At 34.3% G+C, this 25991-nt stretch overlaps 1 protein-coding gene and 1 long non-coding RNA gene across 5 annotated transcripts in view; one reads left to right on the plus strand and one right to left on the minus strand.

The window, feature by feature from the left end:
- Positions 1-6124, plus strand: part of GABRA1 (gamma-aminobutyric acid type A receptor subunit alpha1) — a 55288-nt gene extending 49164 nt beyond the window's left edge. For both annotated transcript variants that reach the window (XM_005558453.4, XM_045394485.3), the window contains exons 9-10: positions 1832-2034; positions 3278-6124. In XM_005558453.4, the coding sequence (XP_005558510.1) occupies positions 1832-2034; positions 3278-3589 (515 nt within the window). In that variant the 3' untranslated portion in view covers positions 3590-6124. The remainder of the gene's footprint in view (positions 1-1831; positions 2035-3277) is intronic.
- An 8935-nt stretch (positions 6125-15059) lies between these two features.
- The window catches only part of LOC102141067 (uncharacterized), a 92039-nt gene continuing 81107 nt past the window's right edge, over positions 15060-25991 (minus strand). For all 3 annotated transcript variants that reach the window (XR_010587700.1, XR_012414329.1, XR_001491725.3), the window contains one exon: positions 15060-15983. This is a non-coding gene — a long non-coding RNA (uncharacterized lncRNA). The remainder of the gene's footprint in view (positions 15984-25991) is intronic.

Consider the following 25991-nt stretch of genomic DNA (forward strand, 5'->3'; position numbering starts at 1 on the left):
TACATTGTCAGGTTCGGTACTTGGAACTTAAAAGCTGTTCAACAAATCTATGTTCTTTCTCTTTTCCTATAACAGGAATTGTATTTTCCTATGGCACAAATTGTATCTTTATGTTAATCTTCTTAACTGCTCTTAATTTATGGACACATTTGGTTTTAAAATACCCATTCCCACATTACTTCTGACAGCTGACTACATAAACCAAATTTATTTTAAAGAATTGAATTTATTGTAGTAGAGATTTATCAAAAAAGACTAAAGTTGTCAATTATAATAGTCATTAGTTTTGCCCTTTTTATCAGGCTAAGTGCTAAACACTTCATTGCATTACCTTACTTAATATTCATAATAGCCCTCCGAGTTAAACTTATTAAATCAACTTACAAGAAAAAAATTTGATAAACCCCAGAAGCTCAGGATTTTAAGGCAATATTCTCAAGGTCATTCAGCAGTTATAGAACAGGGATTTGAAATTCGGTTGCCCTGAATTTTAATTACCCTAATATTTGCTAAAGTTAATATTGACATGTAAATTCAGGAGCTTGAATTTATATGTCATTGCATTTAATCCTCATGATAGTCTTTTGAGTGAGTGAGCAAAAATGTCCTTCTCCCAGAATTTCAGCAATGGTATAGACACTGGAGAGAATGAAAGACAAGTCATCCCTTTTATAGATATGGGGACAGAGATTCCTACAAGTTAAATCACTTAGCAGAGGTCATAGAGCTAAGTGTTAGGGCTGAGACTAGTCACTGGAAGAGGTTAGAATTATTTCTAAAATACGTGGCCTGATCCACCCTGAATGGGTAACTGTGAACTGTTTTTTTAAACATTTTCAAATGGTTTAAAGGGAACCTGACAGCATTATACTTTTGTACTGAGTATAGTGCATTACATATAGCAGGTTGACAGTATTTGGTAAGTGAACATTAGAGGGTATCATCTTTCTCATACTAACTTATATAATTGTGTAAGTAAATCAAAATGGGCTAACTTGAAAACTTATTTGAATAGAGGACATTTTAATCACTAGGGGTGGATTTGCAGAGTAGGAAAGATGAGGCAGCCTTATCAGAAAGAAAAAAAGATTGTAACATTTGAACAATTGTGTTCAAATGTTGGTACTGCTACTTCTTAGCTGTGTATTCTCTAGCAAGTTTCATAAACTGTATTATTATATATATGTGAGTGTGTGTATATGTGTATGTATATGAGACACACATGTCTCTATCTATATATGTCAGATTTAGGAATTTCTTTAAAAGTGTAGCTATTTTTGAATCAGGAAAGATAGTGTAAAACCATGAGTCAATAATGTGGCAATTATCCTCAAATTGTTCAATTATCTATAAATTATCAAAAAGTTATTGGCTTCCTGTTTTATATATTTGGGGCACATAGAATATTAAACAGAGCTGAGTATCCAGAAGTTGCTTGTGGATCACAGGCAGTGAAGATCTGTGATTTCTAGATCAAGAACTAGGTTCAGTGAGGAATATTATTTCTTGCCTTACCCAGGACACCCATGTTCAAAGTGCTAATTTAAAGGAACTTGCTATTTTCTTAACAGCACCTCAATAGCAGAGAATTTTATTCCTACAAGATATCTTCCTCAGTGCTGCCATTCCATGAATCACAGACCACACCGGAGTTAAATTAAGACTTGTCAATTCCAAACCAAAATAAGATGATCTAGAAACCAAATTCTGTCATGATACTGTTGATTTCCTTTTGTTCAAGTAGGCTGTCCTATCATGGTGAAATTTCATAGTATGAACTGGCATCACGTATGGTTGTTGTTTTTTTTTTTTTTTTTTTTTTCCCTTACAGGAGTAACAACTGTGCTCACCATGACAACGCTAAGCATCAGTGCCAGAAACTCCCTCCCTAAGGTGGCTTATGCAACAGCTATGGATTGGTTTATTGCAGTGTGCTATGCCTTTGTGTTCTCAGCTCTGATTGAGTTTGCCACAGTAAACTATTTCACCAAGAGAGGTTATGCATGGGATGGCAAAAGTGTGGTTCCAGAAAAGGTAAATCCTTTAATAGTCACTGTAGTACATCACTATTATGTCTCTTTAAACCTATGAAATGGTATGTTTGGGTCTGTGGTCTTGGATGGAGTATGCAGAATAATAAGGATTCTTTTTTTCTTATGTCATAAACAATTAAGTGCCATGATAATTTCGTTATTGCTAAAGGGAGAGGTCATTCAGGTGAATAGATGTATAAAGTGGAGGAGATAAAGGAGAGATAGTTAGGCGAACATTTCTAGTCAAATATGCTTTCCTGTGGTTTCTCTTGATTTGAGAACAGTTTTGATAAACCTAATATTAGGAGCAAATAAACTTACTCAAATCCTTTATTTACCAAGTGCATTATAATTTTGTAACTTGAAAGTTATATTCTTTTGGTTATTTTCTGAGCCTAATCATTTGGTCATAAATGTATAACCATAATGACTCAATTAAATTAAGTTTGACACATGAACCATCCCTAGTTCTCCGCAAAGTCAAGGGCAGGCACATTTTCTCTTTCCAAAATAGACATATGCTTTAGGGATCATAACACACAGAAAATGACCAAGAAATGCCTCATGGTAGAAAATGTTCAAGTTGAGAATACTGCTGCTTCCCTCAATTAGAACCTATTACACAGTATGGATTTTATGTCACAGCTTGGGAGGATAACTCCATTTGTGGGGTTTGAAGAACAAGCATGTCAAAATGCAAGTAAACTTTGGGATGCTATGATGAAGAGCAAAGACAGAGACAAAGAGATTTTAAGATGTTTAGAAATAATCTAGAAGGAGTCACTTGACAGCAGCTTTTCTGAAACTTGGTTCTACCGAATATTAGTTTCTTAAGATACTCCCTGAAAATTCAGTTCTATGTTGATGCCCTCTTGAATATTGCTACATACTGTATTTCCTGGTCACAGCATATTAAAGGGGCTTAGAAGTTCTATAGTAAATAAATTGTTTTAACTGTGTTCATCCCATAGTTACACAAATGCATTAGATAAGAAAATCTTCTGTAGTGGTAACATTGACCATATTTGATAAAATCTAAGGTGCTGCACTTCTTGATGACAAAAGGCTATTAAATACTGTCTACATTTTTAATTTATTGTAATAAGACAGACATACATTATGTTTTTAAATTCTTAAATAAGGCACAGATTTAGGTTGCAAAATTAGGGCCACCTTGCTCAGCAACTTATACTTTTGCTTCTCACTGTTTACTAAACAAAATGCATTACTCTTTCTTTCTACAGCCAAAGAAAGTAAAGGATCCTCTTATTAAGAAAAACAACACTTATGCTCCAACAGCAACCAGCTACACCCCTAATTTGGCCAGGGGTGACCCAGGCTTAGCCACCATTGCTAAAAGTGCAACCATAGAACCCAAAGAGGTCAAGCCCGAAACAAAACCACCAGAACCCAAGAAAACCTTTAACAGTGTCAGCAAAATTGACCGACTGTCAAGAATAGCCTTCCCGCTGCTATTTGGAATCTTTAACTTAGTCTACTGGGCTACGTATTTAAACAGAGAGCCTCAGCTAAAAGCCCCCACACCACATCAATAGATCTTTTACTCACATTCTGTTGTTCAGTCCTCTGCACTGGGAATTTATTTATGTTCTCAACGCAGTAATTCCCATCTGCTTTATTGCCTCTGTCTTAAAGAATTTGAAAGTTTCCTTATTTTCATAATTCATTTAAGAACAAGAGACCCCTGTCTGGCAGTCTGGAGCAAAGCAGACTATGCAGCTTGGAGACAGGATTCTGACAGAGCAAGTGAAAGAGCAAAGTCATGTCAGAAGGAGACAGAATGAGAGAGAAAAGAGGGGCAAGACGGTTCCAAGATACAAGAAAAAGTAGAAAAAAAAATAACACTTACCTATAACCCCTAGGTCATTTGTAGATATATATTTCCAAATATTCAGAAAAAAAGATACTGTATATGTCAAAAATATTTTTATGTGAAGGTGTTTAAAAGGATAAATTATAAATGTTTCATAAAGAAAAATCTTAAAAAAATCTATGTCTTTATTACACTATGGTGTGCTTATGTTTTTGTTTTGCTTTTTAAACTGATGTATAGCTTTAACATTTTGTTTCCAAAGCTGAAGATCCCCATTATTTCTCTTTGGAAAAAAAAATCCCTAACGCATTATTTTGTCATAAAACGCTCTTTTAAAATTCATGGAACTTTCATAGGCAAAGGTGCGGTTGCTCATTGTAGAGCACATTTAGTCCAATGAAGATAAATGCTTTAAACAGATTTCTTCACTTTCATCTGAGCTTTTACCGCTGGACTCAAGGAAGAATAATTTTAACAGACATGTATACTCAATAGAAACTAAACTAAAATAATTTAAAAATATTCCCTTTTTCACCCTATTTTCAGATAGCACATGAGCCCAATACTCACTTAATTCTCGTTATGAAGATGTTTTTAGAGGGGCAAAAATATTTTGCAAGCTCTGGAATTGTTGAATGTATTCTTTTATATAACTACATTAAAAGCTTTAGATTGAAATTTATGACTAGCCAACAAAAAATAGAATATATAAAAGATATATGTAAATATACAGCATGAGATTGTACATTTTTTACTTTTTTAAAATTGTGTTCTTAAAATATTGTGTAAGAATCACTGCTCTTAGCTGTTAGAATGTTGTTAAATGCTATGGAAATACATTTAGAACCTGCATTTAAGAACAGAACAGCAAGTAGGAACCACGTGGAACTTAAAACATATGGGTATGAAGTCCACTTACGTAGACAAAACTTATAATTTCCAAACTGTTGTCTAGTATATAGTGATCAGTTGCTATCTGTTCAAGTCATGCCATACATTTCCCTATTTTAGACTATTGTAATATAGAAAGAAAATGGAAAGCATTAGTTGGAACTAGAAAATGAACTGTATATTATGCTATATTTGCTAACACCAACTATTTCAATAAGTGTTGTACCATATGTAGCATTAAATATAAAATACATAAAAGAATGTACAGAAAATAGCTTTTATTGAGTAATATTATTACATTTCATTTATACTGTAGCAATATATTTGTAGGTATACTATGTAAGGGCTTTAAATAAAAGAGGTCCATTAATACTTCCTTATAAAAATTCTAGTCTGTTTCATTACTGCCCAGATGTTTTAGAGATAAATATTTATGCAGAAGGTATTTTTGAAGTCTCCTTTTGTCTGATAGAGTTTAAAAGATATTTAAATTTAGTGTTCAGAATCCACAAGTCACGGTCTAAACACACTTAGAATACTACAGCATAAACCTGTTAGCATTATTGCCAAATAAGACAGTTGGGATCCAAACCCAAGTTTTGAGCAATGTTTTTCTCAAAAAGCTGCTATCCAATGATATAGGAAAATACACCGTGTTTTCCTAAACACACTTTTCTTTTTACATGTGCTTCATTGTTTGATTTGGTCCTGCCTAAATTTCACAAGCTAGGCCAATGAAGGCTGAATCAAAGACATTTCATCCACCAATATCATGTGTAGATATTGTGTATAGAAAATAAAATAAATTATGGCTCTAACTTCTGTGTTGCTGTTTATCTTGTTATTTTTCGGCGTTACCCTAATGTGTTTATTGAGAGCATTTTACCTTCCAGACTTCTCATGGCTAACTTTCGGTCTGTATTTTGCTCCTTAGATGTGAATATTTCTTATTAGTCTGCTTCCTGCTATGCAATGACTGCATTTCTATCATTTCTCAGTTTGTTAGTATATGTGGATAGTATTCTACTGTATAAATGATTGCAAAGTTTATCAAAAACAAATTATTCTATGTAGCTTTTCTACAGTGCTTTGCTAAACCATGTAGTACTAGTTAAGTCTTCCTTGAAAATAAAGATACACTCTTATAGGGGACAGTTCCTGTTTACTCCCAGGAAATTTTTTTAAAAGATGACACTGAATGTTTATTGCACTTTAGTGCAGTGAAGTGGCAATAAAAACTAACATGAATCAAAGGTTGTTTATGGCAGATGCATGTGTTGCTTTACGGAGTTTAGCAAAAGCTCTTAATTTTATGTCATACTGTATTCTACTACAATAATAAAGCTAACATTATTCAATAATAAAATGGAATACTTGACTTTCTTTTCATGTTTTGAAAGGACTTTTCATTGTTCTGTTTTAATGCATTTTTACATTAGAAGCACCTAAAAGTACCAACTGCTAGCAGGAATCTAGACCACTAGAAAGATACTAAAAAATATTAATAGTATGATCCTAAACTATGATTTAGAAAAAATATTTATAATATAAAAATGAATTAAACACCAGGTTTCTGGTATTACTGGTAGCACTTTGAAATTTATGAAATATAAACATAAGAGAATGAAAATTCTGAAATGATCATGGAATTTGCTCATATGTATTGATAGCATAGGAAATTCATTTTCCATTCTATCCTGAGACACTGATTTAATTGTTTTGAGGTTGCATCTGATCATTGTCATTTTATAAGCTGTCCTGGTGACTCTCAGTATGTAGCCAAAGTTGTTACATCGTTAATACTTTTCATTTTAACTTAAATTCCTTAAGGTTTCCATAATCAGTCACATCAAGGTAAAAAAATACTTATAATCACAAAAAAGACAATAGAAAAATCATTTCAATGATAGGCATAAAACCATAATTGGTTTCTACACAACAGACCACATGAGACAAAATTTCTGTTTTAGATGATGGTCTTGCCAGAACAACATAAATTGTATCTTAACAAATAAAACCTACATATTCCCTAGTAATGACTCACAACTTTATAAAAACTCACAATTAAAAATCCTCCAACAGAATGATTTATTCAAATAAAACTGTCAACATAAACTAACTGAACCATCACATTTGTTGATTTCTGGGTTCTCATAAAAAAGAATGCAGTGAATGATGACTATTTTGGCTATCAAACCAAATTCATGTCAAGGCTCACCACATAATTATCAAAGAAATAACAATAAGAAAGGGCTTGGCATTATTGCTGACCATCTGTTTGAAATTCATTGTACCAGTTATAACCTTCTGTTGGAGTTTACTGATATCTATCCAGCTCTTATGACCAGCAATAATAAACATCTAACTTGACTATATTATACTCACAATTCAGCAAAATAGTTTAACTTCAAACGTTGATTTAATTTAATTTAACTAAATTCTACTAACACTTACTGAGTATTTTCCCTAGACTAAATACTGTACTTGATGATGGGGATGTAGATGTAAATATGGCCATTTTCCTTGCAAAAATAATGGTTATGTTGGGGAAGGAAAACAATCAAAGATAATAAAATAAGTATTATGATAAAGTAGAGGATGCTAACCAGTATGTAAAAGAAGTGCCTCGCCACTTTTCATAAGGCTAGCAAACTGGATTTGTAGAAACTAATGATGTTCAAGTTGAAACTTGAAGTATAAGAGGAATTGAAACCATCCTGTACCTGGACTATGAATGAGTGGACTTTGGATCTAATGCCAATTTTGTGAGTCGTTAGCCATTAAACCACAAACTAAACATTTGAAACCTCTAAGATCCCTCTAGCTACTGGGATAGATACTGAGTTTGCAGAGATGAAGATGACAATATAATCTTGGAAAGCTCAAAAGTTCATAGAGATTCAGAATGAATCTAAAATTAGAATACTTCCTGTATTACATATAATTACTGAAAAATGTGCAAGTATAGGAGACTTACCCAGGGAGTAGTATGAGGGAAGACTTTAAATGAAAGTGTTAGTCCAGCTAGCTTTTGTTTTGCTTTAGCAATATAAACTTTATTTTTTCAATACAAGCTCCTTCAATTCAAGACACCTCTGTAAGCAGTGATACCAGCCATTCAGTCCATCCCTAAATAACTGAGGCTCCTGGGAATATAACCATGTAAATGCAGTATTTTTTACATTAGTTGAAGACAATGAGTGTCCTTTAATAATTGTTAAGACCAGAAAACAAAAAATGTCAGAAAGAGACAAATCAGGACTGTAATGATTTCCGATCAAAACTCTTGCAAAATTGCCCTAGTTTGATGAGAGACCTGAGCAGCATTGTTGGGGTGGAGAAGGACTCTCTGGTGAAGCTTTCTTGGCATTTTTCTGCAAAAGTTTTGGCTAACTTTTTCAAAATACTCCCATATAAGCAGATGTTATCATTCCTTGGCCTTCCAGAAAATCAACAAACACATTGCTTTGAGTGTTGCAAAAAACTGTTGTCATGACCTTTGCCCTTGACCAGTCCACTTTTGCTTTGATTGGACCACTTTGATATCTTGGTAGCATTGTTTTCAGGATTGTACTGGTAGAGTCCATTCCATCTTCTGTTACAATTTCTAGAAGAAATGCTTCAGGATCTTGGTCACATTTATTTAAATTTCCGCTGAAAGGTTTGCTCTTGTCTGCAACTAATCTGCGCATAATAGTTTTGGTACCTATTAAGTGGAAACTTTGCTCAACTTTAATTTTCGGTAAAATTGTGTAAGTTGAACCAGTAGAAATGTCTATGGTGTTGGCTCTTTGTTCTGCTGTTGATTGTTAGTTGTCTTCAGAGTATGATGAACAAGATTAAAAATTTTATATTTGCAAATTGATGGAGATGGTCTGCTGCTATGAGCTTCATCTTCAACATTATCTTGGCCCTTCTTAAAAATAGTGATCCATTTGTGAAGTGTCTGTTCATATCTTTTGACCACTTTTTGACGGGCTTGTGTGTTTTTTTCTTGTAAATTTGTTTAAGTTCTTTGTTCTTTTTGCTTAGGACTATCTTGGCTATGCAGGCTCTTTTTTGGTTCCATATGAACTTTAAAGTTTTTTTTTCCAATTCTGTGAAGAAAGTCATTGGTAGCTTGATGGGGATAGCATTGAATCTACAAATTACCTTGGGCAGTATGGACATTTTCACAATATTGATTCTTCCTATCCATGAGCATGGAATATTCTTCCCATTTGTTTAAGTCCTCTTTTATTTTGTTGAGCAGAGGTTTGTAGTTCTCCTTGAAGAGGTCCTTCACATCCCTTGTATGTTGGATTCCTAGGTATTTTATTCTCTTTGTAGCAATTGTGAATGGGAGTTCACTCATGTTTGGGCCCTCTGTCTGTTATTGGTGTATAGGAATGCTTGTGATTTTTGCACACTGATTTTGTATCTTGATACTTTGCTGAAGTTGCTTATCAGCTTAAGGAGATTTTGGGCTGAGACGATGGGATTTTCTAAATATACAATCATGTCATCTGCGAACAGAGAAAATTTGACTTCTTCTTTTCCTAACTTAATACCCTTTATTTCCTTCTCTTGCCTGATTTCCCTGGCCAGAACTTCCAACACTATGTTGAATAGTAGTAGTGAGAGAGGGCATCCTTGACTTGTGCTGGTTTGCAAAGGGAATGCTTCCAGTTTTTGCCCATTCAGTATGACATTGGATGTGGGTTTGTCGTAAGTAGCTCTTATTATTTTGAGATACATTCCATCAATACTTAGTTTATTGAGAGTTTTTAGAATGAAAGGCTGTTGAATTTTGTCTCAGGCCTTTTCTGCATCTATTGAGACAATCATGTGGCTTTTGTCCTTGGTTCTGTTTATGTGATGGATTACATTTACTGATTTGTGTATATTGAACCAACCTTGTATCCCAGGGATGAACCCGACTTGATCGTGGTGGATAAGTTTTTTTGACGTGCTGCTGGATTCGATTTGCCAGTATTTTACTGAGGATTTTTGCATCTATGTTCATCAGGGATATTGGTCTAAAATTTTCTTTTTCTGTTGTGTCTCTGCCAGGCTTTGGTATCAAGATTATGCTGGCCTCATAAAATGAGTTAGGGAGAAGTCCCTCTTTTTCTATTAATTGCAATAGTTTCAGAAGGAGTGGTACCAGCTCCTCTTTGTACCTCTGTTCGAATTAGGCTGTGAATCCATCTGATCCTGGACTTTTTTTCGTTGGTAGGCTATTAATTATTGCCTCAATTTCAGAGCCTGTTATTGGCCTATTCAGAGATTTGACTTTTTCCTGGTTTAGTCTTGGGGGGGTTTATGTGTCCAGGAATGTATCCATTTCTTCTAGATTTGATTCTTCTCTCTTTTCTCTTTATTAGTCTTGTTAGCGGTCTATCAATTTCGTTGATCTTTTCAAAAAACCAGCTCCTGGATTCATTGATTTTTTTTTGAAGTGTTTTGTGTGTGTGCGTGTGTGTGTGTGTGTGTGTGTGTGTGTGTGTGTGTGTGTTTGTGTCTCTATCTCCTTCAGTTCTGCTTTGGTCTTAGTTATTTCTTGTCTTCTGTTAGCTTTTGAATTTGTTTGCTCTTGCTCTCTAATTATTTTAATTGTGATGTTAGGGTGTCGATTTTAGACCTTTCCTGCTTTCTCTTGTAGGCATTTAGTGCTATAAATTTCCTTCTACACACTGCTTTGAATGTGTCCCAGAGATTCTGGTATGTTGTGTCTTTGTTTGCATTGGTTTCAAAGAACATCTTTATATCTGCATTTATGTAGACAACAGACACATGAAAAGATGCTTATCAGAGAAATGCAAATCAAAACCACGATGAGATACCATCTCTTGCTCGATAGAATGGCGATCATTAAAAAGTCAGGAAACAACAGATGCTGAAGAGGATGCGGGGAAATAGGAATGCTTTTACACTGTTGGTGGGAGTGTAAATTAGTTCAACCATTGTGGAAGACAGTGTGGTGATTCCTTAAGGATCTAGAACCAGAAATACCATTTTCCCCAGTGATCCCATTACTCGGTATATACCGAAAGGATTTTAAATCATGCAACTATAAAGACACATGCACATGTATGTTTACTGTGGCACTATTCACAATAGCAAAGACTTGGAACCAACCCAAATATTCCATCAGTGTTAGACTGGATTACGAAAATGTGGCACATATACACCATGGCATACAATGCAGCCATAAAATAGGATGAGTTCATGTCCTGTGCAGGAACATGGATGAAGCTGGAAACCATCATTCTCAGCAAACTATCACAAGGACAGAAAACCAAACACTGCATGTTCTCACTCATAGGTGGGAACTGAACAGTGAGAACACTTGGGCACAGGGCGGGGAACATCACACACTGGGGCCTGTCGGGGTGTGGGGGGCTGGAGGAGGGATAACATTAGGAGAAATACCTAATGTAAATGATGAATTGATGGGTGCAGCAAACCACCAAGGCACATGTATACCTATGTAACAAACCTGCACGTTGTGCACATGTACCCTAGAACTTAAAGTATAATAATAATTAAAAAAATAGTTATCCATTTGTAGAGTGCTACTGATTTCTTTGGGATATTGTCCCCATAAAATTTCTGTAACATATCAGTGATTTCGCCATTCTTCCACACAAGCTTCTCCATAAATCTGATGTTTGATGTTTGTTCTTGCTTCAATTTTAGCACAATTGATGCTATCCTTAGTGCCTCAAACTAGATCCAGAAACAGAATTTTCAACATAGATTTCAGATCCAGATTTTAAAAACTGGAACAGCTTGCTTAATTTTCCCACAAAATCAGTCTTATTCTCAGTAATACATTGGGATATTTATCACTGAGATGTCCCGTTTCCTTCAGCAAAAGGTTTTTAATTTTTAAAATTTTTTTAAAATTTAAATTTTATTTTACTTTCCATTAAAGTACTCTACTACCAAGTTCCAACAGATGACTCAACTGGTTCTTTATAAACAAAAGACAACCCAACAAGAACACAGACTTACATTTTTCAAAGGTAGTAAGAATATATCTTCTTTCCTTGAAGAAGGATGGGGGCTGACAAAGATTCTTTGCTTGACTAAATTGTCATCAGGTTCATGAGCCTTCCTCTAGGCCCATCAGTGCACTTCCTTGTAAGAACTAGGTTTAACAAAGAACACTGCGAAATCAGTTTATTAACAAAGAACTCTGCTAAGTAAATTTAAAGAACTCCAATCCTTGACATATCTTATCAGGTTTCTAAACCTCCACCATCTCCCACGTCTGATCACCCTGGCCTGTATTCAGCAGTAATCCAGTCCGGTTGGCTTAGCAAGACTTCCCCTTTCTGCCAATACTTCCTTTTAGCAATTTCCATCCTCTGACCCCATCCAGCTTCTTGGCTGCAAACCCTCATTGATCCATGCTATGTTTACAGTTGAGCCCAGCCTCTCACTCCCACTGCAAGACTCCAAGACAGTGGTCCCTACAACTGTCGTGATAGTGTTGAATAAAGTCTGCCTTACCATGCTTCAAGCTAGGATTTGAAGGATGATTAGACACTTATCAGACACTTTGGTGATGGAGATGGCAGCTGGTGATAAGAAATAGATCCTTTATTAAAAGACAATGTTAACCAACCTAGGTGTACAGCAAAAAGTGAATTGATAAAGAAAATGTGACATAAATACAACATCAGAATAGTATTTTATTTTTTCTTAAAAGGAAATTTTTTCCTTTATGAAAACATAAATGATCCCAGAGAACATTGTGTTACATGAAGTAAGCCAGGCACAGAAAGACGAATACCTCATGATCTCACTTGTATGTGAAACCTACAAAAGTTGAACGCATCAAAGTAGAGGGTAAATGATGGTTACCAGGAGCTGGGGTGGGGGGTGTGGTTGGGGAGATGTTGGCCAAGTGAATATAAAATTTCAGTTAGTTACAAAAAATAAATTCAAGAGATTTATTGTACAATGTGGTGACAACAGTTAATTAATACTGTATTGTATTCTTGAAAAAATGCTAAGAGAGGAGTTTTAAATATTCTTACCACAAAAAATGATATGTGAGGTAACACCTATGTTAATTAGCTCAATTTAGCCGTTGTATACATATCCATAATATATACGTATTTCAAAAAATAACATACTGTAAATAAGTATATACAATTTTATTTCTATTAAACATAATTTTTAAAAAGGATATAACTTAAAATATTAAACACAAATCAAGTAAAAACAACGAAACAAGAAAACATCAAAGGAATTAAAAATAGTACACTAGAAAAATTCTACTTAACCCACAAGAAATAATAAAACAAGACTAGAAGACTACAAAAGAATTAGACACACAGAAAGCGAATAGACTGTCACCTTGCAGCATATACAAAAATAAGTCAAATTAAATCATAGATCTAAATGTAAGCACCCAAACTATAAGCTTTTCAGAAGAAAACATGAGGGGAAATCTTCATGATTTGAGGTTAGCCAACAGTTTCTGGACACACTAAAATCAAAATCTATAAAAGAATGGTCATTGTTAAATTATACTTCATCAAAATTAAAAACACTGGTGCTTCTAAGGACCACATTGGAAAATTAAAAATAACACAATCTGATAGAAAATATTTGTAAAAATTATGTCTGATAGTGAACATTTATTCAGACTGTATAAATAACTTATAGAACTATATAATAAGATAATCAACAACCAATTCTAAAAATGGGTTAAATATTTAAGTAGGTATAAGCAAATGACTAATGAGCCTATGAAATGTTAATTACCATTAATCATTAGTAAAATGCAAATTAAAGCCACTGTGATAACTTCATATCCATAGAGAATGGCTATAATCAAATGATAGACTATAAAAAGTGTTGAAGACCATGTGGAGAAATTGAAACATGTATACATTGCTGGTGAGAATGTACAGCCACCTTGGAAAATGGTTTGGCAGTTTCTTATGAAGTTAGACATAAACTTACCATATATTGCAATAGTTCTACTACTCAAAAAAATTTAAAATATGTATTCTTACAGAATTGCATGCAAATATTCATAGAGATATTATTCATAAGAACCTAAAACTGAAAATATCCCTAATGTCCATACATTAATTAATGGATAAACAAAGTGTTATTCAATAAAATCAGAAGGAACAAAAGCTTGATACAAGCTACATGGATAAACTTCAAAAAACATAATAAGTGAGAGAAGACAGACACAAAGACCACATATTATATAATTGTATTTACATTAAATGTCCTGAAATGTAGAGACAGCAGATTGTCATGTCTGATACTGGGGGTGGCAGTGGGAACTGGTTGGAATTGAGCATGAGGGATCTTTTTGGCACAATGGAAATGTGTTAAAATTGCACTGTGGTCATGGCTTCACAACTTTATTAATTTACTGAAAATTTTTGAGTTGTACATTTTAAGTAGGTGGCTTTTATACTGAGTAAGTTTTAATTCATTAAAGCTACAAAAATAATGATAGTTAATGTGAAGAACTGTTTTGAGGCATCACTGATACCAAATGTATGTAAAAGAATCAGGCATACTTCCTATCCTATAGTATATCTTGCAAAATTAGATTAACTATTAAGATAAGGCCCCCATTTTTAGATTGCAACAAATAATTAAAATTGAGTCTGAGAAAAAAAATCACCAATGGGCCAAACACAACACATAATAAAATAGGGTAGGAATTTCTTTACTGTAAATCAGAGGTAGGGGTAAGGGTCAGTACGGATCCAAATATCTAAATAATCAAGTCAAAATATATGAGGCAGGTGACTTATTTAAAATATTTGTAGAAAGATTCAACCCACCTCTTTACACACTGTGTGCATACTTCCACACTTGAACAAAGATATTCCCTGTAGGGAATAAGATAATATAGCACCTGAGTATCCTGGAAAGCCACAGACCAGTGGTTCTCAAACTTTAGCATGCATTAGAGTTGCCCAGAATGGCTTGTTGAAAGACAGATTGCTAAACTGTACCTATAGACTTTTTGTTTCAATAGGCCTGGGGTGGGGTAGTTCCCATAAATTTGCAAATTTTATTTTATTTTATTTTAATTATTTTTTTAAGACAGAGTCTCGCTCTATTGCCCAGGTTGGAGTGCAGTGGCACGATCTCGGTCACTCCAACCTCCACCTCCCAGGTTCAAGCAATTCTCCTGCCTCAGCCTCCTGAGTAGCTGGGACTACAGGCACATGCCACCTCATAAGTCCCCAGCTAATGCTGATGCTATTGGGTCCACGAAATACCACTGAGAAATTTACACGTAATATCAACATTACCCACAGTCCATGTTTATGGATTAATTGGTTTTATTTTAGAATTTAAATTAACAATCCATGTGCTTGAGCAAAGAGGAAAAACAAGTTTTAAACAATAAAGTATGGCCCTATTAGAGACAGCATATACATTTTATTAGTAATGACAAGGAATTTAAAGTTTTATTAAAATAAATCTATGAGATTTTTGTTTCATTCAGTATATAATTGGTAATTATAATAAATTCCACCCACAAATGGAAAAGTGAATACAAACACAATAAAGAAATACAATTCAATAAGCCGGTTAAAACAGAGACTTTTTACACAGAATAATATTCAAATATTTTTGAAAATTACTTTGTCCTTTAAAGAGGAAACTCAATTTCAGACACTATAAGTGAGACTATATTTTCCTCTCTACATTATTGCATAGCTATTTGTAGGTCAGCCAGAAACATTTGCTCCCACTGTTTGTAGCTGTATCTGCTTTGTCTATTAGCTCTAGTGATTTGAGAGCAGGGAAATGTCCGTGAATAGTATGATTATTATAAATGTTTATAATCTTGAATGATGAAGAGTATAATTTATGCTTAGAATAATCTCATTTTAGCGGATGGCAAATGTGCAAACAATAAATACTGCCTAGATGTTTATAATATTCAAAGTTGAAAAACCATATTGTTAAATATAAATTTGAATTTCTGGCATCACAATTATCTCCAGGTAAGGAGTATAATAAGAGTCTCTTCATAGTATTCTTGAGTACGTCTCTTTAACAAAGCTATTCAAATACAAAAAGATAAACACTTAAAATTGCTTTTTATGAATAATGGTGATTTTCTGTTCTCCAGTAGCCATATCTCTTCAGACTACCAGTGGGAGTTGGTAAATTGACATACAGAAACTGAATCCACATATTGGGAGGCCAGTTGTCCTCATCAATTCCCTTTATGGCCCCTGCAAAAATAGAAATAATAAAACATAATATACCAGAACTGTTTTCCAATTCAAACTGTTAAAGAAAGCTAAATATGGCATGAGAAGGACTCCGTTCTACCATATTTGAGTCCTTGTGGATGAACTGTAACCTAGCTTAATAGACAAGATTGAAAACCTAATTTAGGAATAGGTATCTGTAACAATACCTGAGTTTTGGGCAATCCCAACGGCCATGGTTCAACCATTCATAGACTGTTAGGTGTTGAAACTGTGTTCAAATAAGGCAAATGTCAACCTGTAACCAATCCACCTGTTTCTGTACCTCACTGCTGATTTCTGTACTTCATTTCCCTTTGTCTATAAATCTTCTTCCACCACGTGGCTGTGCTGGAGTCTCTGTGAATCTGCTGTGATTCTGGGGGCTGCCCAATTCACAGATCATTCATTTCTCAATTAAACTCCTTTAAATTTAGTTCGGATGAAGTTTTTCTTTTATCAAACCTTAGGTAATACTCATTAAAGAATCAAGAATGTACTTTGATTCAAAAGCTATTTTCTTGAAGAAGGCACTATATAAAGGTAAGATTGGGGGGTGAGGAACATGGGGAGATGTTGGTCAAAGGGAACAATCTTTAAGTATAAGATGGACACGTTCAGCGGATCTAATGAACAGCATAGGTAATTAATTTGATATGCGTCATTACACAAAGTATATCAAATCATCACATTGCATACCTTAAATCTATACAATCTCTATTTTTTCAATTAAATATTTCAAAATTAATTTAAATAAAGTTTTGATATGTGGTCCAAAAAAGGGGTCTTTATTTCCTTAACAAATTTTAGCTAATGACCAGAAAGAAGTTAAATATTGATGTACAATTATATCTCTGAACTCCATGTATCCTAAATATAACTTGCTATCAGAAAATAAACTATTGTATGACAGGGATAACAATCACTATTAAAAGCTCACAATAATGTGTTGCTTTCTTAGTGTCAGGAATTATGCTACATATTACATATATATATTATTTAATTCTTATATTCTTATAAAGTAGGGATGACAATCTGCATTTTATGGATGAGAAAACTGAGGCTTAAAAATGTTATAAAACTTGCCCATTGTTATGTAGATATAAAGTGTCAAACCAGGCTTAGAAACAGAATTGAAACTAGGTCATTTTTTATGAGATTAAATGGATTGAAAAGGTTATCTAGATTAATTCTTTTATTTTATAAATAAAATAAGAAGTCACAATAGATAAGCCCCCAGCTAAAGACAGATTCAGGATTATAATATACTAATACACATTTCTCAAATTCTAACAAGAAATAAAAGTGTGAATTGGCTCCTTTACATTAAACTTTTCACTGTGCTGTCTTAACTATTACACTTTACAGACAGAGAGAGGAACAGGGTGGGGTGGGGGGGAGAAGAGAGAGAGAGATTTAACCCAAGATGTAACTTTCAGGCTATAGGTACTATAATAAATTAATTCATTGAATAGATACATGTCATGAATTGCTTATGTGTCAGGAAATGTTTTAGACACTAGGAATACAAATATGATTATAATTTGGACTCTGTCTCTCAGAATACCTCTCCCCTTAAGAAAACACAGGTAGCATAATAGGCCAAAGAAGGTTCTTTGGGACACATATGAGCAGAACTATAGTGGGTTGAATGGTAGCCCCTCAAAATATATGTCCATGTTCTAACCTTGTAACCTGCAATGTGACCTTATTTGGAAAAAGGATGTTTGCAGATGTAATGAAGTTGAGGATTTTGAGATGAGATCATCCTGAATTATCTGGCCCTAAATTAAATGGCAAACCCTTAAAAGTCATTATCAGAAGGAAGAGAAAGATAACACAGACCGGAGACATCACACACAGAGGAGAAGGCCCTGAAGAGTGGAGTGATACAGCCATAGGAGATTCCTGAGGCCACTAGAAGATGGAAGAAACAAGCAAGGCCCTCCCCATGGAGACTTCAGAGGGAGGCTTAACTGAGGGAGCCTTAACTTTTGACCAACACCTTAACTTTTGACCATTGGCCCCCAGAAAATTGAGAAAATAAATTTCTGTTGTTTTAAGCCAGGAAGTTGTGATAATTTGATACGACAGCCCTAAAAACAAATATAGGAACATATATGGATTTTCCTAGCCCTAGAAGAAAAGGTGTTCTAAGCAACAATTTTTGAAATAGATCTGTCATTAAGCTTCCTCTAATGTGGCAGTGACCTAAATAGCAACAGATATTTATGCTAAATGTCTGTATCAAGGAAGTTTCCTACAATAAGCAATTAAGATTTAAAACTTTGGGTCTGGCGTTGTGGCTCATGCCTGTAATCCCACTTTGGGAGGCGGAGGTGGGTGGATCACTTGAGGTCAGGAGTTCAAGACCAGCCTTGCCAACATGGTGAAATCCCGCCTCTACTAAAATTCAAAAATTAGCCAGGTGTGGTGGCAGGCACCTGTAATCCCAGCTACTTAGGAGGGAGGCATAAGAATCGCTTGAACCTGGGTGGAGAATGCTGCAGTGAGCCAAGATCATGCTACTGCACTCCAGCCTGGGCAACAGAGTGAGACTCCATCTCAAAATAAATAAATAAATAAATAAATAAAAATAAAACAACTTTGAATTTAAGAAATGTACTAATTATCTTATTTATTAAATAAGAGGCTCTGAGTCTTGAAATACTAAAGTCTGTGACTATAAAACATGGTATATTTCTAAGATTTTCCCACTGTACTACATAATGGTTTAGTAATCTATTTAATGGTATTCAACAGCTCTTCCACATTTGGAACAAAATAATTAATTCTCACAAGTTTGAAAACATAAGGAAGTATTATTTATTAGAAGTTTAAACATTTAACAAGGGTGCAGCAGAAATAAAAGCACTATTTTCTTTATAAAACTGCACCTCACTGGGATAAAATATAATATTTGGACCAAACTAGCACCATCATCATCCTACTCACCTTCATAATGTAATCATCATCCAAAAAGCCTGCATTTCCTAAAATACTAGGTCATGAATGGTGTTAAATAAAAATACCAAAATACAAAAGTACTGTTTACTTGAAAGGAAAAAAGATGAAGGTTTAAAATGAACCCAAATGGATCATTTGTAAACATTTAAATACTAGGAATCAGAATCACTTATTTTCTGAATGAAAATTCAGGTTATGGAACTTGAAAAGTACATCCAGGCAAGTAACTTCACATCATAGATGAGGTCACTACTTCACAGAGAAGTGAATGACCCAATTTGCACAGTCTATCGCAAAGGTGATGTCCGAAGTGTGATCTCAATTCTCTAGCCAATGCTATTTCCAAGATTCCTTCTTCCCATGTTTATATCTAAAGAATGCATTACTGTCAATGTTACCAAGACAAGTGAAGGATTTTTTGTAGGCGCTGGATTAGTGAGAAGAAGAAGCTTGAGCTGGTCATTCTATTGTATGAACATCAATAAATTTCATATAATTATATTTCCCACACAAAGAGTAACCCAACTTAGATTTAATGATCACAAATTTTTTTTTGTTGGCTTAAAAAATATGTTGTCTGAATAAGTAATATATTCTAACAGGTGGCATTAAGATATTACTAGATTCCTACCTCTACCCATTGAAATCTTTTAGAAGGGTTTCTACTCAAATGCCCCAGTCCTCTAATGCCCACCAGGATATTACGAGATTATTTATTTAAACTGAACAGCCTTTTCAAGTCGTACAGAGGCTTATAATTCTTTTATGCACTCTGGCAAAAGTAAAAGTTGCTATTCTAACAATAACCTTAACATTTAACCAAACTATACTTAAACTACACTTGTTAGCACATAAATATTACACTCATCCATAGACACGAGTAGGCTATTTTCCTCATGTAAGGCCAATTTACTAGAGCAGGTGGTAGGATGGACAGACTAAATTAAAAGAAATAAATTACTCTTCTTGTTCTACTTATGTGTGGTGTTGAAAACTGTCAAACTTAGAGAAGCAGAGGACAGAATGATGGTTGCCCGAGACTTGGGGTGAGGGTTGATGGAAATGAAGAATTGCTCCTAAATGGGTATAAAGTCTCTGTTTTGCAAGATGCATTCGTTCTAGAGAACTGCTGTACAACATAGTACCTATAGATAACAACACAATATTGTACACTGTAATATATCTTAAAATGATAGATCTCATTCTTACACTGTTCTTACAAAAACAGTGCATGGAAATATTTTGGAGCTGATGAATATATTTAGTATCTTGGTTGTGGTGATGGTATCACTGGTATATGCATATGACCTAATTCATCAAGATGTGTATGTTAAATGTGTACAATTTTATTTATTTATTTATTTATTTATTTTGAGATGGAGTTTGGCTCTTGTCCCCCAGGCTGGAGTGCAATGGTACGATCTTGGCTCACTGCAACCTCCACCTCCCAGTTTCAAGGGATTATCCTGCCCCCATCCCCCAAGTAGCTGGGATTACAGGCACATGCCACAATGTCTGGCTAATTTTTGTATTTTTAGTAGAGACAAGGTTTCGCCACGTTGGCCAGGCTGGTCTCGAACTCCTGACCTCAAATGATCTGCCTTCCTTGACCTCCTAAAGTGCTAGGATTACAGGCCTGAGCCACCACGCCCGGCCAAATGTGTACAATTTTCGTATATCAGTTATACTTTAACAAAGCTAAAACAGAATAAATGCCTTTTTTTTCTTTTGGGTAAAGGGATGGTTTCTGGTAATAATTTGAAATAGAACGTGCAAACAGTTAAGTCTCATGTAACTAATATCATATTTTCTTCTCTCGTTATCTTTGCCAGTGAGTCGTTAGTCATGAGCTTGTGACATAATTTAGAAGATGAGGTGAAGGTGAAGTTTCCTATTGGGCTATGGAAAAGATTTCTTATTTCCTTGAAGAGGCACAGAGGAAAAAGCAGGTTCTTTTCTCCTTGGATATGGTTGTGTAAGACTGTGTTTCCTAGAATTGCAGCAGCTATCTTTGGTCCCTGATAAGAAACTCACCTCAGGAGAAAACTGACAATGCAGATGTAGAAAGGGGTGATGGAAAGAACCTTAAGACCTTAATAACATAGATGATCTGCTGAATTAACCAACTGCATAGCTCTTCTACTCCTGGCTTTCTTGTTGGGTAAGATAACATATGCCCTTATTATTTAAGCCATTTTGATGTAAAAGATTTTTGGTAAAGCCAAAAGCTTTCTAAAAGATGTCCAGAAGCAGATTACTGGGGCAATCAAGCAAAAAGGCAACCTTACCTAACAGATGAATGCTTTTAACACCCTTTTCTACTGCCTAACCTATTCCAGGTGTCTCTCATTCTCTAGACTCAGAGTCTCCCTCATGATTTTACATTAAGTTAGAGTTACTCATTGAAGATTATTTGCTTTTGTTTGATCAGGGCAGGATGTGTTTACAGCTGAAAATACAGAGATAATAAGTATTAAGTGTAAATGACTCCTGAAAAAAAATCATAAAGAAGCAGATTTTTCCACTCCAATCAGACAATACAGAGAATGCCACCTAGTATTGCTATTTGCATAGCAATATTCAGGCGACAGTTTATTGTCTAAATAGTTCAGACTCTCACGATTCAAGAACTCTGGTTTTTTTTGTATTGGCAAACTGTTTTCGCCAATTATTATACACCTCAAACATTTTAAAATGATGTTTATATATATAGGTGAATATTTATATTGAAATACTGTAGAATTTATATTTGAAATTTACATTCATTTTTGCAATGAGCAAGTGACCTAGATTTCTTTTTTAACTTGTATGAATTCAGTGACTCAACCTTCACTCACATTTACCTTTACCTGCAGGGTCTTGTTTCACTAGTTTGATTGTAAGTTGAGAAACTGAGACAAGAAATTTTTATGGTTTCATAACATGATTAAAAATTGTTTCAAGAACACTGTTTTTCATGTGAATTATGTAGTAGATAACGTTCCCTTTTGCAGAGATGGGTGGCATGAACGCCTCTTAGTATAGCCACAAATGTAAGTTTAGCCATAAAATATTAAACATTCACATCCAGCATTCCAGAATCAAGATACTTTATTACCTCAAAATTTTAGGTAGTTAATATGGTAGATAGTGTTGAAGAACTACTTGTTAACTTTCTTCAATACGGCCCAGTTGAATTAATAAAGTGACATTTTATTTGAAAGGTAAGCCGAATTCAGATATGATTATTCTTGCTTCTTTCATATCATAATTTTATGTATTCCAATGGGAAATCGAGCTTTGTTTGAATGAGTAAAAATGAACTGAGGATTAAGCTATCTGTCTGGAAAAGTGTTCAAATGTTTGGCAATAATGTAATGTGCTACACAGACCTCTTGTATCCTTGTGATCTTTATAGGGGATCCATATGGTCAAGTCTATTTTTTTCTAATGATACTAAGACCTTTTGTTTTGTTTCACTCAATTGACATTTGCATGGATGGGACAATAGCATTGTGGGTAAAATGTCTTGAACGTTAAAATAAACCAAGACACTCAAACCCAAAATTACAGTAATCATTATGTTATTTACCACCCAGCCATCACAGGAAAACAAAAACAAAAACAAAAACAAGTCAGTTGTACTTAACAGTATAGGCGATAAAGAGGTAAAACTATTGATTTTATTGAATCTCAACCATTTAGTCCACAACTCCTTGGTGTTCTGTATGATGAAATGGAAAGTATTGATAAAACACTTTTGCTGAAAGCTGAATGACTGTGTTATTTTAAGGAGAAGTTCTTAAATAATTGTATGAATTCTTATCTGGAGGCTTGTTTCACGGAATACCATCTTTACTTAAGAAAACCATTGGCACTATCAAATTTGGGTATTGGCCAGACATTTTCTCAAAATGAATGAAGTCATCTGATCACTTTGAAAAAACAATGAATAGTATTTTTTTCCAGTAATAGGATTTGAGCTTTCAAGTAAAGATTTATATAACTCAGTGACTGAAACAACATTTTCTAAATGACTAGTGAATAATTTTTTAAATGTGTTTGGGTAAAATATCCATTCATATCTCAGATAGACTGTTGGATTTTATTGTAACACAGTAAGAAAATTTTATAAATAGAATTTCAGCTTCTATATCAACAGTATCCTTTAAGAAACAATCACTTGTCAAATTTTTATGTAATATCAGATAATATTCATGATTATCTTAAAATAATATTTAACTATTTCTCTACTTTCAGGTACATATTTATTTGAGACCAGCTTTTATTCATATACTCAAACCAAAACAATGTATTGCAGCAGAATGAACAAGAATTAGATATAAGAATCTAGCTTTCTTCTATTAAGCTGGACATTAAGGAAATTTGCAAAAATATAAATCAATATCGCTCTTCTTACTTTTTTTGTAAAAATAATTTTCATTAAAATACTATTTATTTTTGTATTTAATCAGTTTATGTTTAAATAAAATGCATGTTTACCTTTTAAGTGTGTGTGTGTGTGTGTGTGTGTGTGTGTGTGTGTGTGTGTGAGTGACAGAGTCTCACTCTGTTGCCTAGGCTGGATGGAGTGCAGTGTTGTGATATCTTGGCTTACTGCAACCTCTGCTGCCTGAGTTCAAGTGATTCTCCCCCCTCAGTCTCCCAAGTAGCTGGGATTACACGTGTGTGCCACCACGCCTGACTACTTTTTGTATTTTTAGTAGAGATGGGGTTTCACCATGTTGGCCAAGCTGATCTTGAACTCCTGACCTCAGGTGATCACCCAGCTCAGCCTCCCAAAATTATCTTTCAATTTTTAAAACAGCAAATACTGATAGGTACAAAAAATATACAAAAGTCTTTGGGGTCCTCAATAATTTATTATACTGCAAAAGGGCCTTGAAAATAAAATATTTGAGAACTAGTGGTATAAGGTAACAAATACCAGTTACTTAGATTATATGTTGTATTAGAGACATGCCCAGTACAAAAATAGACTATGGGGACTCCAGAGGGGGAAAGATGGAAAAGGGTGTAAGAGTTGAAAAATTACCCACTGGGTACAATATCTAGTATTTGAGTGATGGATACACTAGAAGCCCAACTCCCACAATTATGCATGTAATGCCCATGTAACAAACAAGCACATGTACATCGCTGAATGTAAAATAAAGTTCTAAAAAGACTGAAAAAAAAAAAAGATGAAAAACAAAAATGCTGAATACTGTCTCCAAAGTCTAAGAATGAGAAACTCTGTTTTCTTCCTTAGAATTTGCTACATGTTCCTATAGGTTTTATATAGGTTTTAAAGACATTGACCAGAAATTTTCTGGAGGTCTTTCATTCATATCTTTGGCAGCAGGGTGAAAATAACTCCAGCAGCTATTACTTATTTAGCTAATGCACTGCCAGACACTCTGGTAAGCACTTCACGTGCATGACCTCACTAACTGTTACAACTTTATGAGTTTAGAATTATTTAGGTTTGTTAGGAATTTTTTGAAAAAAGAAAAAGGCAGAATTATTTTATCAGTTTTCATGTATCTTATATGAGAGAGAGGGACAAAGAGAACATTTTTCTCTAACTGTCAGACACTGTCTTAAGCACTGGAAATGTCAAAGTGAACAAGACAATACAGGTTCCTGATCTCATAGACGTTACATTCCGGTGGTTTAGACAAATGATAGAAATGTAATTAAATCATTAAGATAAGTACAACGAATAATATAGACCTATGTATAAATAGCACCTATGATGGTCAAGGATGATTTCAGTGAGAAATCAACATAAGTTCTGAGATATGAAAGCCAGCAACTGATAATATACATGAGCCGGAGAGAAAAGTAAGAGCAAAGGACCTGTGGCTGGGATACATTTGTTAAAATTCTAGAAGGGAAATGAAGTACACATAGCTGAAGTGTTGCGACTGAGATAGAGCATTGCAGGAGATGCTGGATATATACGCAGGGGCTATATGCTGGAGGGTGTTTTAGACCACAGCTGAAAGATTGAATTTAACGCTAAGTTTTATTAGAAGCCCTTATGCTAGTGACTAGGATGCTCTGCTGCTGTTTAAACATGAATTAAAAATTCATGTTCTTTCAACTCTGCCAATAACTGTAACAGCATAACTGTTTCAAAAGAGAGTCAGAAAAAAAAAAAACCTAGAGTTGATTTTAAAATACGTAAGAATTGCTTTGTAGGAACAAAAATATTTGTACATCCCACGTGGTTTTTAGAAGAAGGAAAGTAAAACCTATTTCTCTAAAGGGTAGGAGAAGTTGGAAAACCCAACAATGAGCCTAGTGAGTCAACCAAGTGAAATTTCATTTTCGGGAACCAAAACAGTACATCTTCTCTTTGGGTATGTATTCACATGTGAGTTTTATTCATTTCCTATTGATTGACTAATGCCTGGGGGGAAATGGAAAAAATGTGGAAAATTGCAAGTAAAAATTTGGAATTTGCTGTGAACTTGTAATGAATATATAAAGAAAAACTGCAACCCCAATATTAGAAAGGGCCAATTGAATGAGAAATAGATAAAGCTGATGCTGGGCTTGGAAAATTAGACAACCATATATATTTTTTAAGTTTAAACAAATAGTATTCTCCCACTCCCCAAGATAGGCTGAAAACTATAAATTCCAATACCTAAAACAGAGATTGCATAAAAATGGAATGAACTTTGTAAGGGGAATGTCAGAGAGTTGGCATACCAATTTTTTTACCAAGAAGCTTTAGCTGAACCCCCCAAAAAGGGAAAATTTTGTTTATAACAGATGAAGAAGATAGTTAAACCTCAGTAAATAGGTTTTGGCATTATAAGAGAGAAAACCCAGATTCACAGTTGATGAATACGTAAACACTCTATTATACACACTTTAAAGAGACAATGAATAAAAAATATTGTTCCATCACAGAGAGTAATTATCACTCCAAAATATATTTTCTAAATGTATTGACCCTTGAATTGAGGGAAAATGTATAAACACTGATATCTTTTAATGTTATGCTTGCTTTAATCTATCTCTATACTA

This window comes from Macaca fascicularis, chromosome 6 (assembly GCF_037993035.2).
Source record: "Macaca fascicularis isolate 582-1 chromosome 6, T2T-MFA8v1.1".
NCBI classification, from domain to species: Eukaryota; Metazoa; Chordata; class Mammalia; order Primates; family Cercopithecidae; genus Macaca; species Macaca fascicularis.